This window comes from Phasianus colchicus, chromosome 16, assembly GCF_987193195.1.
Source record: "Phasianus colchicus chromosome 16, bPhaCol1.hap1.1, whole genome shotgun sequence".
In the NCBI taxonomy this organism is placed as follows: Eukaryota; Metazoa; Chordata; class Aves; order Galliformes; family Phasianidae; genus Phasianus; species Phasianus colchicus.
In genome coordinates, this window is record NC_143451.1 from 11,732,166 (window position 1) to 11,743,502 (window position 11,337).

Sequence of the window (11,337 nt, forward strand, 5' to 3'; positions counted from 1 at the left end):
ACCGCGCAGACCCGGGCCGCAGGCGTTCAGCGCCAAGCGCAGACCGAGCGCGAGGGCGGCAGCGGGCCCGCCGCAGCGCGGCGGTGACACAGGACGGGCAGTGACGTCACCGCGCCGTCACCCGCCCGCCCGGCGGCCCTGCTGAGTCACGACTTCTCGCGCTAAGATGGCCTCCCGCGTCCGGAGTGCGCGCGGGGGCGGTGCTTCCGGCCGGGCCGCGGTTACCCCGGCAACCGCGACGGGCGGGGGGGAGAGGCTTCTGCTCTCGCGAGACGGCGGAAGTGACGCACGGCGGCGGGCGTCGCGCGACTCCCGCGGCGGCCGCTGATTGGCCGGTGGCGGCGGCGCCCGTGGCGGAGCCTCCTTCCCGCTTCCCTCCGCCGCTCCGGCCCGCGCCGCCCCTTCCCTCCCTCCCCCCTCGCAGCCGCCCGCCCCGCCCCTCCCGTAGCGCGCGCGGCCGCGCCGCCAGCCGCCAAGATGGCGTCGGCGCTGGAGCAGTTCGTTAACAGCGTCCGGCAGCTCTCGGCCCAAGGTGACCGCCGGGTGCGAACCGCGGGCGGGGCTGAGCGGGGAGCGGCGGCTGGTGCGGCCCGCCGGGCTCCGTGTGTGTGTGGGGAGCGGGCCGGGGCCTGGGTCTCTCGTGGCTTTATCTCGGGTGGTGGTTGGGCCCTGCGGTGCGGAGCTCCGTCTCTCCGAGCGTGCCGGGAGCTCCTTGTGGCTCCGGCGAGGCCCTCGTTCGCCGTCGGGGGTCCTGGGAGGGCTTCAGGCCCGCGAGGAGCGGCTGGGATGGAGCGCGGGCCTTGGGAGGGGGCTGGGAAACGGGGGGGCTTCAGGGAACTGGGGCGTGAATGCGTTTCAGAAGTGCTGGCTGCTGTGGGTGAAAGCTCTGCCTTCCCCCTCTGGGGCCCTGAGGGGCTGACAGTGCTGCTGGGATGTCTGAGTACCTCGGGAGAAAAGGGGAGAGGCCTGGGGCTGCCTCAGAGTTGTCATTACACAGCACTCAGAAGGTGTTTTAGTATCTCTGTGTAAACTGTCTCAGTTTCATTGCTAAACTTCTCGTTACCCCACGGTGTTTTGTACTTCTTGAGCTTTCTGTGGGGATGCTCCCCGAGAACCTCTTTAGTGTGAGGATGGCAGAGCACTGGAACAGGCTGACCATAGAGGTGATGGATTCTTCTCTGGAGATGTTCAGACCTCACCTGGTCACCTTCCTGTGCAACCTGCTGTAGAGAACCTGCCTTAAGAGGGATTGAGCTTGGGGGTCCCCAGAGGACCCTTCTAGCCCCTACAGTTCTGTGGATGTTTGCACTGTGTAAGTGATCAGAAAATCATGCTTTCCTCTGTGGCCCTCAGGCTTTATCTCTGGCAGTTACTTTTGAGAGGGGCATAGATTCTGTCATGCTTTGGTTTCATTTACTAAATTTGTAAGATTTTTACTGAGGATAGCAGATGCTGGAGACAGCTTGTACCTATGCAAGATGCAGGTACTTAGCAGACTACAGAAGACTTCTTTGTATGAATTAGTTTAGCTGGGGAGTTTTTATTATGTAGTTTTGAAGGTGAACGCCATTCTACAGGGAAGCTGGATGCCTTCATGGAAGTTCTCCCACTGGGGACTAGCCAGATAGGTGCTGTCTGTGAGGAGTGAGTGCAGGCACTGCAGACTGCAGTGGGAGAATGAGGTGTACTTGTGGTCCTGGGCTGTCAGTGCTAAACTGCACAGGGATGACATAAATGGACGTGTAGTGAGGCCTCGTGTGGGTCTTCCACTTACGTGCTGTTAATATTTAGCATGTCTGGGGTTTGTTGAATTTTTTTTTTCTTTGTCGTTTTGGTTCTTGTTTGTTTGTTTTTATGGGGGGAGGATGCTGGGTGATGGCTATAGAACAGGAGGATTTGTCTGTTGGGGAGGGCATCAGAACTCACTTTTTGCAGTGCTTGAATATCATTACCAAATGAGACTTTACAGGCCCTGTTTCTTTCCACGCTTATCTTGGGAGTTTTAAATCTGGATGGACAGAGATGTTATGAGGATGGGTGTCTGGGGCTCCTGGCCTGTGGTCCCACGTATGGACCTTTTGATCCCTCTTTTTACTTCAGTGTTAGCATTTCATTGGTAAGGCTCCCCAGGTTTCGTCTTTGTTTTGTTTTCAAAGGAAAAGGTCAAGAAATTTGAGGATGGTGTTAATCTCTATGAGTGGGAGCACTATTCTCCAGTTCATGAAGACTTCTGTAATGGTGAAAGGACCTCTGCTTTTTTTTCCTATAATCAATGAGGATTGAACACAGAAACAATCCTCTGCTTCAGAAAGATGTAGTTTTAATTCCGATAGTTTTGAAGGAGGAAAAAAAAAAGGGGCTTTGAAAGCAGTTTGTTATAATAAAGAGGGAAGTCCCTGCTTTATTTGTAAGGGCTTACCATACTTTCCTAATTCAAAATAGTCACATTTCATGCTGTGTTTATAGTTCACAGTGAATAGAACAATGTTGTAGTAATAATTGTATGAAGTAAAGTTAAGAACAGATTTTAAAAATCCTGTTATTGGAGGTGTTCAGTTGCAGGGTTTTTGAAATTAATAATGAGCAGACCAGAAAAGTGAATAAGACACTTGAGAAATGCTAAGGAACATTGGTATTGAGGTGTTTTTACTATTATTTTGGAAAGGGGAAGGCACTATTCTTGGTAAATATGTTTTTGCTTTTAACGACTAGAAGGCACAAGTGGAGGTAAATTCTATTCGTATTAGAGAGAATTTGGCATCTCAAAAACTTGCCAAAGTCTTGGAGGCTTGGCTCAAGCAGAGCTTGTTGTTGCTATGAGATCCTGAAGCCCTCTATAATGAGGTGGATTGATGCTGCTGCTCGTGTTTCCTTTGCTGTCCCAATGGTCAGAAGCTTATCTGTCACCTTATTTTTTGAGAACTGATGCCTAACGTACTGCAGAGCAGGAAATTGTCTGGGTGATGCTACGTTTTCCTGACTTTTTAATTTTTTTTTAATAGGGAATCAAGTTGTAAATGAAGCATGGGAATGCATGTGTGTGTTTTCTAACTGGAGTCTGACAAGGATGCTTTTTATTTCAGGGCAAATGACCCAGCTTTGTGAGCTGATCAATAAAAGTGGAGAACTGCTAGCAAAAAACCTCTCCCATCTGGATACAGTGCTTGGTGCCCTGGATGTGCAGGAACACTCGTTAGGAGTTCTTGCTGTCTTGTAAGTGTGGCTTTCCTTTAAGTAAGCATTTTAGCATCAAAATTTCAAGCTACATGCTGAATTGCCAACCAGACATAAGTATCTTCAGTCTGTTGTAGAATAGTGCTTAGTTTCCTTTGTTGATATGCCTTTTATTAAAGAAATGTTAAAGCAAATTTGTACTTCCAACAGAAAAAAATCTGGAGCCTGTAAAATATCATTGCTGCCAAATGGTGATGTTGGAGGTTTGTTTTCCTTAAGGCTGTATCTAGTTGTCTTTATGTCTGTATGACTGTTTTTACCTACCAGTTCAGCAAAAATTTTTAATTGGCAGGACATGAGTGAGCCAAACTGTAAGCATGAAGCCATGTGCAGAGTTCTCATGGCACTCAGTGTAATCACAACTCATAACAGAAGCAGTGTGCAGCCTACAGCACAGGGTACTGAGGAGCCAGCAGGGATGGAGAGAAGGAGCTCTTAGCAAGACATACAAGTCTAATCATTTAATAGTTGAAAAATCTGTGACGCATTCAAGCAGGAGTCTGGAGAAGTTATATGGTTTAGTATAAAAATTTCACTGTTAGCAATTTATTGTGATTGTAATTGTAGCAGATAAAGTGATCTTTGTTGGCTGTAGTTAGTTCCAAACTAGTTTTTCACTGGATTCATAGTAGGACTATGCACTAAAAGTGTACTTCCAAGTGCTGTGCAGCTCCTGGAGAAACCATATGCCATCTGTCATGACCACTTTGGCACTTCTTGCAAGCAGCTACCTATATCTGCAGAGTCTAATTAAGATAAAACTTTTTTTTTTCTTTAATTAATCTCTAAACATTGTGTGTTAAACTTTTTTCTGGGTCTTGTTTTAGGTTTGTGAAGTTTTCTATGCCCAGCATCCCCGACTTCGAAACATTATTCTCACAGGTGCAGCTCTTCATCAGTACTTGTAATGGGGAACACATTAGATATGCAACAGACACTTGTAAGTTAATTCAGCACTTTATAGAAAAATCTTTATATATATTGATATAGTTTGGTATTGATTTTCTTTTTTTACTGAATTCTTTTGTTTGTTTGTTTTCTCTGTTTAGTTGCTGGCCTGTGCCACCAGTTAACAAATGCCCTTGTGGAGAGAAAGCAGGTGAGCAAGTATCATCTAGTACAAATAAGGAACCTACAAAGCCAGACTCTTAAGAAGGATGTTACTTGCTTCATAAAGATTTACTGCTAACTTCATGCAAAGTATTTTTGTGTGGTTCCTTATGTATGTTAAGTGTACTGAGCAGTAATGAACCTAAAAGGAGATTTTAAAACCTCCTTAAGGAAAATATACATTAAAATTTGGGGGAGGAGTTAGCTAAAAACATGCTCTCTCACGCAAACCAGGAAATCAGGTGTACCAGGTATGTTATTCAGATGGAGTGTGTGTGTGTGAGGAGGGGAGAGCTGCAAAAACTAATAGAGCCAGTGAGTCAGAGAGAGATTTCAGTATTTTTCTCACCAGTCTAACGCAGTGTGCTTAATGAAATGCCTTAAAATGTAGGGGATGTTTGTTTTTAGGGATAAGATACTGAAAATGCCTTGGAGAAGTAAGTTAAATGTAGCTTGAAATAAGAAATCAAATCTGGACTAAGTGAAGTGAAGCAGGAGCTTTGCCTTTATTTGCTAGGAATTTAGATGTAATCATGGAGTCAAGAAAAGGTTTACTCAATACAATTTACTGTTTTCCTGGTGAACTTGTCTTTGTGGAGCAGAATTGGTGACTTTGTTTAGTTTATCAGGAGAATTTATACACCACAGGATAATTTTATTTTCTGAGTGACTGCAATATCCTACAAAAAGGGAACCACAAGTTAATTATTACTTACTGGAACCTGTCAATTAGTGTTATTTTTCATTTGTAAGTGTCAACATAAGATCCAATGTGCTGCCATCTATGAGAAATTATCTGAAAGAGATGTAATTTCTGACAGCCCCTGCGAGGAATTAGCATTCTCAGACAAGCCATAGACAAGATGCAGATGAACACAAACCAGCTGACCTCAATACATGCAGATCTCTGCCAGGTAAGGAGAGCACAGGGCTTTATTCTGAGAGTGAAAGCCTGTAGATTACTTATAGCTATGTGAGAAATGCACATCTACATATTGCAGTGTAAAGAAAGCTTTTAATTGTGGTTTAGGGTTTTTTGATTTTGTTTTTTAATTCTTTTCCAGTAGTCAGTAATACGGCATACTGAAATAAAACTCCCTTCTCTTCCTTCTAAATGTTCAGCGCGTGTCCGCAGGTCTTTGGTTTTGTTCATGACTTCTGAAAACCCTTCTCTCTGGGCCGGAAGTCATGCACAGCTTCTTTTAGACAGTGTAAGTGTACTGGCCAAATACTGTTTGCTTGAGTTTGACAAAAGGCATGCTTGTCTCCATGTCTTTGGCCTGGATTTGCACTTCTGTCTCATTCTTGGCTCCTGGGACTTAGAGTTGGATGAGAATATTTAGTGCAATATTGAGTGCTGCCAGCACGGTAGCCTGAAAGGCCTGGAGTTTCAGGCTGCTTTATTGGTTAGTCTCATTTCTTTAGGATTCAAATGATTTATAGAAGTTCACAATCTGTGTTTTTTCCAAATACCACAGTACAATGTATAATCTGTGTTATGCCTCTACTGTGACATACACTGTTTTTTAACTTTCAGAGGAGTGAGGTGTATTACATACTACTGAATGAATTGTATTTCAATGTCATCTTCATGGATATTTGAAATAGCTAATTTATAAAAACTTGATTTGTTTTCTTGTAGCTCTGTTTGTTAGCAAAATGCTTTAAACCTGCCCTCCCATATCTAGATGTGGACATGATGGATATTTGTAAAGAAAATGGGGCATACGATGCAAAGCACTTTTTATGTTATTACTACTATGGTGGGATGATATACACTGGGCTAAAGAACTTTGAAAGAGCACTCTACTTCTATGAACAGGTAACTTTAATTAAAACTGATCATTCTGAATTGTGGTGAATTGAAAAGCAAAAGTGGGATGTGTGATACCACTGAGATAATGAGTCATCTTTGAATTGCCACGAAGGACAAATAGAAAGCTGTGTACTCAGTGTTAAGTACAAGCAGTCTGATTATTTTCGTTCTTAACCTTTAGGATGCAGTTCTATTAATAGATCTGTGCTTCTGTTCATCATTCACACAGGTTTTGCTTTTGTATGTGTGTGCATTATAACTGTGCATAAAAACTGACTGGGGTTCGTTTTCATTTATCAGCTGTATCATGAAGAGTATAGACTAAATGATACTCTTGGTGTACAGAGTGAAGTAACAAACTGAATTTAGAAGCGTTATCTTCTTAGAAAGTCCCAGCCAAGCAACTAATGTACCATAAAGCTATGCAACTCAAAGGTTGATGTTAAATTTATCTCACTATAAATATTTTCAAGTGCTTACTTATTACTGCTGACATAGAAACAGGCTGGTGCTCAGAACTGTGTATTTTCAAAGAGCACTGTGGCTTTGCTTCTGACCTCTGTCAGTTTTTTGATGGAAGTTACACTTTGTGCCTATTATAATAATGACAGCTTTACGTTCTTCTATGAAAGAAAAGAGAATGACAAAATTCAGAAAACTCAGTGAAGAAAAACTTTTGTCAAATGTGCAAAATAAACTGCTACAGCATTTCTCTGTAAGCAAGGGTGAGCTGTTAAGTAGCAGTATTGGGGTGAACTAAAATCCCTTCTTGCTGTTCTGCAAGCCTCTTCCATCATGGTTAAATAAGAGATTGCATAATATAATCTCTGTGAAATCTTTCTAAGGATGTGTGTAAATTCAGCTCTTACAGGAACCGTATAATCATTCCTTGTAACAAGTAGCCACTGGTGATTTACAGTACAACTTTAGATACATATCAAACAAAGAGATTTTGCTTTGATCTTAACAGGGTTTTTTAAGTTAGGCATTACTGTAATATATGATGTTTTGAGTAGTTCATATAGAACTTTTATTTTTTTTAGGATGTTTTTGGATAATTACCTTTGATAGAAGTTAAGCTGTAATGCTCAATGCATTACAATGCATCCTTTGTACATACAGTTTTAAAGTGAGATGTTGTTAATGTAGCTATTGCAATTTACCAATGCAAACATTAAACTTATTTCATTTCTTTTTCTCTTGCTTAGGCAATAACTACTCCAGCTATGGCAGTTAGTCATATTATGTTGGAATCATATAAAAAGTATATTCTAGTTTCTTTGATACTACTTGGCAAAGTTCAACAGCTACCAAAATATACTTCCCAGATAGTTGGTAGGTTCATTAAGGTAAGTCTTGCAAAAGCAGTTAAATCACAGTGCAATGCATGTGGATAATAAAAAAAAATTGTATTGCAGGCATTTTTCTACCCTCATTTGATGATACTGTTCAATGTTGCACGTTCTTGTTTTTCTAGTCTACTGTGGCTGAAGATTATAAATGATATTGTTCATATTGGAAATAAGGATCTTTATATTTTTTTTGTTTAAAATAAAAAAAGAGAGAGAGAAAAAGATCTTTTGAGTTGAGTAGGACTTTGTAATTACCAGTATTCTCTTCACTGATATTGCACATCCCTTGATAACCTTTTACTTTAGAACTCAAAGATAAGTTGACGAGTTTCACTTGGCATTCAATATGCAATTCAGTATGAATATATGATTGTGTTGTCCATGCTGTGATTCACTGGGATCAGAGCTGATAGTGTCTTAGAGATTAAAACAGATATTATGAATAAACTGTGAATGCTATGCTACTGAAGTTAGACTCAGCTTTCTTCATCTGATAGTCAACCAAAGGCTCTTTTCCTGCTTTTTTTTTTTTAATTACTAAGATTGTCATATGCTGGTCCTTGAACAGTGCTTATTAGGTCTTACATTGCTTTAATACAGATTGACTGGACAAGGATCTGTTGTTTCCCTACAGACCTGCATGGGCATCACCTATATTTTGAGAGGCACTTGAGCTACTTTAATTTTTTTTGCCTGCATGGCTTCTTATGTTGAAGTAGTGACTTGAATTTGTAAGGCTGGTTGAGCACCATGTTCTTTAAGAAGAGTTCTCATTTTTCTAATTGCAGCCCCTTAGCAATGCTTACCATGAATTAGCACAAGTTTATTCTACCAATAAACCCTCGGAGCTTCGAAATCTGGTGAACAAACACAGTGAAACATTCACAAGGGACAACAATATGGGGCTGGTTAAGCAATGCTTGTCATCTCTCTACAAAAAGAATATTCAGAGGCTAACCAAGGTAAGATGTGTAAGATGTGCAGGTTGAAATTTATTCACATTTGTGCAAAATGATGATATAGTCGTGTCACAGTGAAACAACTGAAACAGATTCATGTGTGTGAAGTACCATTATGAGACTTTAAGATGCTTTAGGTAGAAAACCAATTCAATTAGCTGCTTGAACATTAGTGAAAAGGTGGTTCAATAAGCCTCTATCAGAGGGTTTTGTGTACAGCCATAGATGGTGGTATTCAGCTGTATATCTGCTTACCTGCTTTCTTTTTGCACAGAAGCTTCCAAACCTTACTATCTGTGGCAATACTCTGATTTAAGTCAACAGTTTTGCTACAGGGAATGAGAGAGCTTAGCCCATGGTCATTTCACACGTAATCAAAAAAGTCATGAACACTAATAACCCGTAATCTCCATCTTTGTTAAAAAATAGGAAACCTGAACTTCATAGGTTACTTCGTTAGACGAGAATGAGTGAATAGCATGGATTCTGAAAGTGTCAGGTAAAAGAAATGCAGACGTAATGTAGTGATCTGGTCCTTAGCTGAAGAGGTGATTAATCCTTAAGAGGGATCAGGGGAAGCTCTCTCTTTCTTAAGCTCAAACAATATTTGCTGCAGTAGAAGTAACTTTGGAAGTAGTGCAATATATGCAATTCTTGATGGAAATTTAAGGGTAGACAGTTGCCTTATTTAGGTTTGAATGTGGGGTAAGAGGTTGGACATGATCACAACTCTTAAGGGACAGAAAGAGATTGCAGAAATGAAGTAATGACTCCACGAGTTTGGCCTGCATTCATGCACAGTATAGCAAACTAGAATCTTTGGAGTAAGAACTGGCACTGCTGTCATGATGCTTTTGTAAGTAACTAGAGGTATGCGTTCTGCTTGTTTCATCCCATCCAACTTCAAAAATAAGACTGTTAGGCCATGAAGGATTGACAAGAGAAGTTCTTAGTGTATAATTTCAGTGGCTTGTTGTTTTTTTAATTTCAGACATTTTTAACATTGTCATTACAAGACATGGCAAGTCGAGTTCAGTTGTCAGGGCCCCAAGAAGCAGAAAAGTACGTCCTCCACATGGTAAGACTTGTAACTTGACTAAATTGTCCTAACTTAAATATTGATCCAGTGTAAGACTGTCTCATTTGGTAGTGTGTATTTGATTGGCAGAAGAATGGTTCTGTTTCATGTTGAATGAAATCCCACAAGGAGTTGTAGAGACCTGAAATTCTGTTCTTGGTGATACTTTATTTTGAACTCTTTCGTTTCAGATAGAAGATGGTGAAATCTTTGCAAGTATTAATCAGAAGGATGGTATGGTCTGTTTCCACGATAATCCTGAGAAGTATAACAATCCAGCTATGCTTCATAACATTGATCAGGAGGTAAATCTGCAAGATTTTTAATGCTTCTGGAATTCCTACTGAATAACTACTGTTATTTTTAATAACTCATTCCTACTGAATAGTCTGAAATCAGATGCTGGGAGAAGTCAGCGTAGGTAACTTACACGTAGGGATGGAGAACTATGAATTGTTACTATTTCATAGTACCAGAATTTAAGTTTTAGATTGATAGTAATTAGTTATGACTTTCCTGCTTTATCTTCTGTACAGCTTGAAACATTTCAATAGACTGACTGCTTATTGTTGATGATGTGAAGTTCTTTAAACTGGCTGGATTAGAAGGACTGTTCAAGGCTCAGTTTGGTTGACAATGATATGCCTGTAGTTCGAGGTCACTGACCCTCATGGGGCTTTAAATCAGTGGCTTTAAAAAGGATTGTTGGGATGATATTAATTAAAACAGAGGAACAAAAAGTGATGTGATGCTTTCATTTAGGAGATGAAGGCAAAGAGCATTTTGACATGGAATTTTTGCGATGGCAAATGTTATCAGCTCTCCATAGCACAGCCATGAAGTATCTTGAAGATCTTTTACGAGCTGGACGAAGCAATCAGTTTAGTATGTTTTGTTGTTGTTGTTTCTTTGTTTTTTAAGATGCTGAAATGTATAGAGCTTGATGAACGACTGAAAGCCATGGATCAAGAGATCACTGTGAACCCTCAGTTTGTGCAGAAGGTAATTGATTTAACATTTTGTCAGAATATTTAAGAAATTGAGTGTAGTGAATACGTTGTACTGAATGTTTGCATTCATAGTGCTAGTAATAATACATCAGTGTAATGTGCATAAACATCGTGCTTTAAAATAAAAAGAAAGTGCATGTTATTTCATATCCACTTAATTTCCATACCTATTAACTTCAAAGAGAAGTCTGTCTCAAAGGTAATTCTTCAGACCTGTTTTTGAAGAAATAACTCTTTATCTTTCAGAGTATGGGCTCTCAAGAAGATGACTCAGGGACCAAACCATCCAGTTATTCCTGAAATTAATGTTGCTCACTACTCCGCTTTCAAGTAAAAGCTTAAGAGAATCACGCCTGGAATAGGGCATTGAGGAGTTCCATGAAGAGAGCAGAGAGAACTGAGCTTTGCTTTTCACCTGGACATTGAGAAAATAAAAGAACACCCTCTCAGTACTGTATAATTTCAGAAATATTCTCCGCAAAGAAAAAGGAAATCTCAAAAGAAACCTAAAAGTCTGTTGTGGATTTATTTATCTTCAGATTAACATCGTTAATGCATTAAATAATCTACCTTTTGTTTTAAAGGTTTTGAATGTTGCTGTGTTTCTGTAGCAGTCCTTTTTCCTCCTCTGCAGGAAAAAAAAAGTGTTATTCAGGGAAGAATGCGAACTAGCATTGGTTCATTTACAAGATAATTACTGTTCATTTTGTATTTAAATTTGGCTCGAAGGGCAGATATATGTACGGTGGGGGGGAGAGGGGTGGAGCTTAAGTAAAAT

General features: G+C 40.7%; 1 protein-coding gene across 1 annotated transcript; it reads left to right on the plus strand.

The window, feature by feature from the left end:
- Positions 1-375: 375 nt before the first annotated feature.
- On the plus strand, positions 376-11,071 carry COPS3 (COP9 signalosome subunit 3). Its single transcript, XM_031606479.2, has 12 exons — positions 376-532; positions 3,084-3,213; positions 4,062-4,174; positions 4,284-4,333; positions 5,166-5,258; positions 5,987-6,166; positions 7,369-7,509; positions 8,301-8,474; positions 9,463-9,549; positions 9,741-9,854; positions 10,471-10,551; positions 10,806-11,071. The coding sequence occupies exons 1-12, from the start codon at positions 478-480 to the stop codon at positions 10,857-10,859; spliced, it is 1,272 nt and encodes a 423-aa protein (XP_031462339.1). The 5' UTR covers positions 376-477; the 3' UTR covers positions 10,860-11,071.
- Positions 11,072-11,337: the final 266 nt, after the last annotated feature.